The sequence below is a fragment of the Fulmarus glacialis genome, unplaced genomic scaffold, assembly GCF_000690835.1.
Source record: "Fulmarus glacialis isolate BGI_N327 unplaced genomic scaffold, ASM69083v1 scaffold2200, whole genome shotgun sequence".
NCBI lineage: Eukaryota > Metazoa > Chordata > Aves > Procellariiformes > Procellariidae > Fulmarus > Fulmarus glacialis.
Genome location: NW_009186891.1, coordinates 71,551 through 79,080, shown reverse-complemented (window position 1 = coordinate 79,080; position 7,530 = coordinate 71,551). Strand labels below are relative to the sequence as shown.

Genomic DNA, 7,530 nt, shown 5'->3' with positions numbered 1-7,530 from the left:
AAAATTAAGGGGGGGGGGGGGTGAAAGGTTTCCCCAGAAACTGGGATGGAGGGAATGAGACAGAAAGATATGCTGGAAAAGTGATTAGAGAAATCATAGTAACATGACAGGAGGAGTCACAGGAGCCAAGGGAAGCATCAGATTTCCAGGTGTGTGATTAAATGGGTTGAAGGCAGCTGATAGGTCAGAAAGGATGAAGTTGAGAAGCAGTTTCAGTAGAAAGAAGGTCTAGGCAGGGACTGTAGAGCTTTGAGATGAGAAGAGCTGGGGTGGTGCTTGAAGAGGCAGGTGGGGTAACAGGGAGAATCAAAAGGATGCTTATATTGTGAGAGAGAGACGCTAGCCTTCAACAGATAAAAAACTAGCATAGGAAAAGGCATATTCATAATTAAAGCTGAACTAACTAGTTTTAATGTTAGTTTGCTCAGAAAAGGCAAGGCGTATGTTAAGGTAGTAACATTCATTATGTCTGTCAATATGATGTAAAATATACAAGCTTTTCTTCAGGTCTGCACATAAATCAACATATCTTGCCCTTTATTTACAAGCTGTGGGTGAAGCAGTCACTAGCTGCTTGAATCTGTGTGATATTTACAAATTTTGTGCTGAGAGATTCCTCTGGTGAAGTTTCAGCCTATAGAGTGTACAGAAATTCTACAGCTGCTGTTCATTTGTTATATACAAGTGCCTGTCCTTAGGAGGAAGGCCTCCAGAGATCTCCTAAAGATTCAGAGTAGCTTTGCCAATTCAAAAGCCAGTATTATTTACTTTGGGTCAGGATTGAACAAATGCCCTTTAATGATACTAAGCTTCATTGTGATCTAGAAATGCTATTTTTCAGATGGTCTGTGAGATCAGAGTCCTGAACTATTGCTTTTCACTACCTCAAGAGATCAAGTTGTTTATGAGAATTTAGTCCTAGCTGGAATCCCTAATCCAAATATATCCCAACTTTGGCAGTCATGATCACAAATTTCCTATATGTAAGTCTGGATCCTAATGTTGTGGCCAGACGTTTTCTTTAAACAGCATGCTAAAAACCCACACACCAAGCAATCCCAGATTTTGTCTTATTTGGAAATCTCGGTGATACTTCTCACTTCAGTGAGTCCCATCCATCAGTCCCTCTATGGATTCTTACACTTGCTTAATTTGCTTTACTTACCTTTGTTTAACAGAACTGAGGTCGTGCTGCAGGGGAAAGGACAGGCTGTTGCGTGCTATCCAGGTGCCTGCCTTGCTGCATAGCCCATCTGGACAAGGCCCCTAGCTGGAAGAATTTGATATTGAAGTCAATTCAAATAATACCAAGATATTAACAAGAAACAAACAGATAAAGTAAAATAGTCTTATCAATAATTATATTAAACTTGATTTGCCCAAAAAGAAAAGCAGAAAATGAAAAATGAGTAAAGAGCACAAGCCAGCATCTAATAATGATCACTATGTTACTGTTTATGCTGCATGTGTCTGTGGTTGTGACAAAACTATTGATATTGCATCATTTAAATGTACAAATGCAATATATATTAGACAAACATTTCCTGAGCATTTGTGAGTTTTGATGTGTACGTTTGACTTGCATTTTTGTGTTTTGACACAGAAGTTGTCTCCTCCCAGGGTAGAAAGCGTGAATCTTTCAATGCACTGTCGTGGTTTAACCCCGGTAGGCAGCTAAGCCCCACACAGCTGCTCTCTCCCCAGCAGAGTAAAAGTGAGAAAGCTCGTGGGTTGAGATAAAGACAGTTTAATAGGTAAAGCAAAAGCTGTGCGCACAAGCAAAGCAAAATAAATTCATTCACCGCTTCCCACTGGCAGGCAGGTGTTCAGCCATCTCCAGGAAAGCAGGGCTCCATCACGCGTAACGGTTACTTGGGAAGACAAACGCCATCACTCCGAACGTCACTTCCTTCCTCCTTCTTCCCCCAGCTTTATATGCTGAGCATGACGTCCTATGGTATGGAATATCCCTTTGGTCAGTTGGGGTCAGCTGTCCCAGCTGTGTCCCCTCCCAACTTCTTGTGCCCCCCCGGCCTCCTCGCTGGTGGGGTGGGGTGAGAGGCAGAAAAGGCCTTGACTGTGTGTGAGCACTGCTCAGCAGTAACGAAAACATCCCTGTGTTATCAGCACTGTTTTCAGCACAAATCCAAAACACAGCCCCATACGAGCTACTATGAAGAAAATGAACTCTATCCCAGCCAAAACCAGCACAACCAGTAAACCAACACTGTAAGGTCAGAAGTTGTATTTGTTTGAGAGGAGCCAGATCAAGCTTAGTTATGTGTTTTGCTAATATTATTCTTACTATTATTATATGTTTCTATTGCAAAGCTGAATATTTGCCATTTTCTCATGTCCAAGCAAAATTGGAGGAAAGTGACCCATTAGCTACAGCTAATGTTACATTTGCTCCTGATCTCTGTTTTTCTGAATTTCTTTACTACCTTTTTATTATCAGGGTGCCCATCTAGAATGGATAAAATTATTCAAGTTATGCCACCTTCACTTAAAAAAAAAAAAAGTTAGTCCACATAAGATTTATATTTCTGTAGCAACATTAATATGATATGCCAGCTCTTTTATTCCCTGGTATATTCACAAACTGTAAGGCACTATAATCGTGTCATTTTTAAAAAGATATTGTTTGTTTGCTCTTTGCTTGTCAGTCTGTGTGCACGCAAGGGAGTGACTCACTGGCATTTTACTTGCACTCTTGCACTAGCGTAAATGATCAATGTGTCAAATGGGGAGAATCAGGTCCTGGCTCGAGATTTAAGCTCAGACCTCTGCACTACATCTTCCTGAATTGCACTACAAAGGTCTCTGAATGCCCCAGGTGACATTTTGGGGTTTCCTCTTGGAGATTTCTGTCCTCACAAATAATTGCTTCTGAACCTGGATAATTTATATTCAATTACTGACAAATGTGCATGCACTCAATCAGTAATTTGATTGGGGAAAAAACCAAAAAGTTAAAAGATACTGTGATCTGCATAGTAATAATTGCACACATTTCCCATCATTTAGGTCTGTAAGAACTCCTGACATTTGAAGCTGTCCTACCGAGTTGCTATGGCAACGAGAAAAAAGAAAACGTCAGATCTGAAGATTGCAGTTTACAGTTACTGTTCCTATCGACTAGGCCTCAGTTGCTCCAGATTCAGTTTAATTTGCAACCTCACTTAATCTGTCCGACTGTACATTGGTGTTTGACAGCCTCTACCCTAACTTCCGTTTATTAATGGATTCCTCTTGCAAGACGCAAGGTTTATGCGAATTTTCTCTGAATGTTAAAAGACCATGACATCTAAACTGGACCTTGGGGGAGCAGAAAACAGATTGACTCCGTTTTTTTCTATCTGTTGACTTGTTGCTATTCAACTGTTCAGAAAATATTTTGTCTGTGGGTTAGTATTTGTATATGTATGAGTGTATGTATATATATATATTTATATAGAGAGAAGAGTTATACAACAGGTTTAGCTTTTATAAAACATTCATCTGGAGCGTGCAAGGGACAGAACAGAATAATACAGCCACAGATGAATTGTAACTATTCTACCATGGCTAAACCTACTGTATTTGCTGTTTATAGTGTGGCCAGAAGGAGAGAGCCTATTGCAATCACACCGCTACAACAGCCACTTTGTTGACACCAAATAAAGCAGGCCCAGGGCTCTGCAGTGTCACTTCTTGTACCTCAGGTTCAGCAAACAAGAAATGCAAGTCCTCCTGGCTTGTTTCTGATCTGAACTGCTTTCCTTACGCCCCAAATGGAATTTACGATCCAGCAGGAGCACAGCGCTTCGCTCCCCATTGCAGTGGGAGCCGCGCTGGGAGGTTCTGCGAAGCTCTGAGTTGGGAGAAAGCGGGAAGCGGCCAGCTGCGACCAGCACCGTATGGCTCATGATTTACAGCACGGGGAGTGCTGGGCCTGATTTTAAAGGGGCTAAAGTCAGCTTCCTTTTTGTTCCTGCAGGTAATTATTTGCTGGGGCAGTTTTCAAAATTTAAGTCTTTCGTCAGCTCTGCAGACGCAGTGAAGTAGGTAGATGTCTGCACGTGAGAAGCTGATTAGAACGGCAAAGGCAAAGTATTTCTCAGAAGCACTGGTCTCTCTCTCAGCCTCTCTGCAGCTGTCATTACATACGTAAGCGCAAGGAGGAAAACAGATGCCCTATTCTATAAATATATTCACACACACATATATATAGTTTTGAATATATATATACATACATACACATGTACACACGGTTTCCAGTTAAGAGTAACAAGAGCATTTCTTTGTGTGTGTAAACTTACCACACTTGTTTGCAGACATGGAAAAAAAGGGTGTTCGTTATACATGAATATGAATCCTTTTTTATTCTGTGAGCATGTAAGGTTAAAAAACTCCTTCTAACTGTATCAAGATGATCATCTTGTTAATAAATTGTAAATGATCCATCAAAGCTCACACCAAATTTTTATAAAATTAACACAAAAAGTATACTAGTGACAGACTGTGGCTTTTATTAGAGCTTGCCAGTAACTAGGGTAAGGTAAGTGTCTTAGAATATTTTAATAAACTTGCTTATTTAAAGTTTAAACAAGAAAGCTTCCTTATGCAATAGAACTTTGCAGCTGCATTCTTTAGTTAGCATTTTTACAGTACTTATGAGTCATACTGTATGTTGTCTTTACTACAGTGAGATTATGAGCATATCTTCCACACCACGTATATGTTTCAATGGTAAAGCTTTTTGGAAGCATTAAAAAAGTCCAAACATACATTTAGTTTTCCATAATGCTACACTAGATATTAAATGTGTGTTGGTGGTTAAAAAATGCTGTACAATAGCTTTTCTCTGACTTCCTGTATTGTACCAAATATGAAACAGGTCTTTTTTTTTTTTTTTTTAAATCAAAAGGAGTAATAACAACAGCGACAGAGGAGAAATTAGTTTGTGTTGTGAACTTTCCTAACGTTGTAGATTTCTTGATAAGATACAAGCTGCCTTCAGACAGGAACCTATTTTTCTCTTCCAGCTTAACTCCTGCAGTCCTGACCAAGTGAAATCTCCCACTGACCGTGTTTCTCTTGCAGCACGCTCTATGTGTTTCAATTACCAAAGTGGTACTTTGAGGTTAGAGGGAGTTTCTGTTGAGCAAGGGCTTCGGGAGTGGGCTGTTAGGCAGCTGCAGGCATTTAAGCAGGAAGTGCCTGATCTCAAACATTAACATGGGCATGCTTCTAGTTCTCTTTCTCTGCCCATGCCTTGTAATAATCATATGCTGCTGCTTTATCATCAACAATCATGTCTTTTAAAAAAACCATAGTTTTCAGGCAAATTTTTCAAAAGGAAAAAAATCAACAAATGCATAACAACACTAGATTTTCAACATGTATATTTAATGAATGCATCCAAATGCACCCAAAGATAAACTGCACCCTACGCTTTGATCTACAAAACCTCTATCTTGAATAAAAGAAATTATAATATCCTCCCCCACAAATACTCCTTTTCTACTTGCTTTCTTCCTCTCTCTACCCAGCAAAACCCACCTCTGCAAAGACACCCATTGACGTTGGTGTCATTTCTATCAAGTTCCAGATAAAGCTACCCTTTTCTAGTTTAAACCAAAGCTCACATAGCATCTGGTGGATCATTCCAAGGGCATCCAAAATGAGGAACAAAGAAAAATCTCTTCTGCCTGGAACTACACTAACAATGGGAAGACTCTTTCTACCACTTTGTGCCCAAGGACAAGAGATCTTTCTTCTTGGATAATGCTGCAACCTTTTGACATGTAGAGAGGTCAGTATCATAGCTGAAACTCTGAATCAAGATGCATCAAAGCCTTCATTCACCTTTATCACTGTATTTCTGCACCTAGACTAGATTAAAGCCTCACAGCCTTTATGTGTGTCTTTAGGCTTCAGACGGAGCTAATCACTGGACTACCTAAGCATGCAAAGAGAAGATGAAGCTGCCATGTTAATGTTTCTCCCTCTCTGTACCTGAGAACAAACCCCACTTAACAAGAGATTGTGGCACTGTCTGTAGCGTTATACAAGTGAGGAACCGTATTAGAATCTGAGTTTTTCCTACCTGAATAAGATTGTCAGCTCTGGCTCAAAAAATGATGCCCATTTCCTGAAACAAAGGCGCAACAATAATTTATTAGTTTTTCCACAATATCATGAAAAAGTAGAGAAATTTCAACATTGGTTGTCATTTTTTTATAGTTAATTATGTTTAACTTTTGTTCAGCCAAGCTTGCTGGTTTTATAACATAGCACTTATTTCTACCTAGCTATTTTGGTCACTACAATGTTTATTTCAGTCCATGTTTGTAGAGATACTATGCTGTCTAGAGTCAGAAAGGCAGTGAACTTGTTGATTTTCATTTTGTAACATGCATAAAACTTCTTGTGCAAAAATCATTTCACTTGAAAAGAGTATCTGCTGTTAAAACACAAATTGGGTATAGCAGTTAATCAGTGAGAGGAGTTTATTAGCAAGACAAAGGTCTTATTTGGGGTGCACTTGCTAATTGAACCCTTGTTTGTACACTTCATGTGTGTGCTTTTACAATATGCCTATGTACATTTATTAATGTACGTTTTGTTCAGTAACTGTAGGTCTGAAGATGAAAACAAAGGGAAACGAGCTGAATTTCCTACTGGGTATGAAGGAACATTAGGTAGGAGTAGAACACTGGCTAATACACTTTCTGAGCCCTGTTCTCATCGCGTTTACACTGGTGTAAATCAAAGAGCAACCCCGTTACTAGAATTGTTTAAGATTCAGCTAATCATACTTAGATGAAATTTTTCATCTAAACCTCCCCACATATTGCTTTTACTGGTCTGCTGTGAACAGTAAAGCATCAATATTTGTCACAGGATTGTTGAGTGCTTATATATTATCGAAAGTCTGTCTTTTGTGACATACAGAGAAACCTACAGCCTCCCACAGACGACTCGCTTCCTTCACCGACCACTTTAACGTGTCTCTAAGGCACCCGGCATAATTTGGTTTAGTCTTTATTTGAAATGGTTGTAGCCTGTCGTCAAATAATTTGTCCTGGTCTCTTGCATAGTACTTTAAGTTAGGGATCACTATAATACAAACCTCATTTATTAAACTATGACTTACAATTTGTAGGGCCCTGGCTAAATGTTTTATCAAAGACATGTTATATTAACAACTTTTACATCATTGGTCTTTCCTTTGCAAAGACCTCCTGTCTGAAATACTGAGAAAGCTGCCAATTTTCTTCTCAATTGCTGCTAATGTACTCAGCCACTTGAAACATAGCAGAATTTTGTACACAAATAATTTTACATCACTGTTTGTCTAAAGGCTAAGTTTCTTTCTGGATTTAATAATGTCTTATTTAATTAAAAAAACTCCACAAGATAAATTATATTAGGTCACATCAGCTTGAGAACACCAAGTCTAAGGCAAAACTCTGATCCTATCTTCCCTTTATTGCATCTCTAGAAACTCTGTTGTCTGAGAGATACACTGTCCAATGCTAACAA

The 7,530-nt window shown here is 39.1% G+C and overlaps 1 protein-coding gene across 1 annotated transcript in view; it reads left to right on the top strand.

The window, feature by feature from the left end:
* Positions 1 to 4,826, top strand: part of LOC104073242 (cadherin-13-like) — a gene marked incomplete at its 5' end in the record, with an annotated part of 20,088 nt that extends 15,262 nt beyond the window's left edge. Inside the window, one exon of the mRNA XM_009572947.1 lies at positions 3,028 to 4,826. Within this exon, the coding sequence (XP_009571242.1) occupies positions 3,028 to 3,035 (8 nt within the window). The remainder of the gene's footprint in view (positions 1 to 3,027) is intronic.
* Positions 4,827 to 7,530: the final 2,704 nt, after the last annotated feature.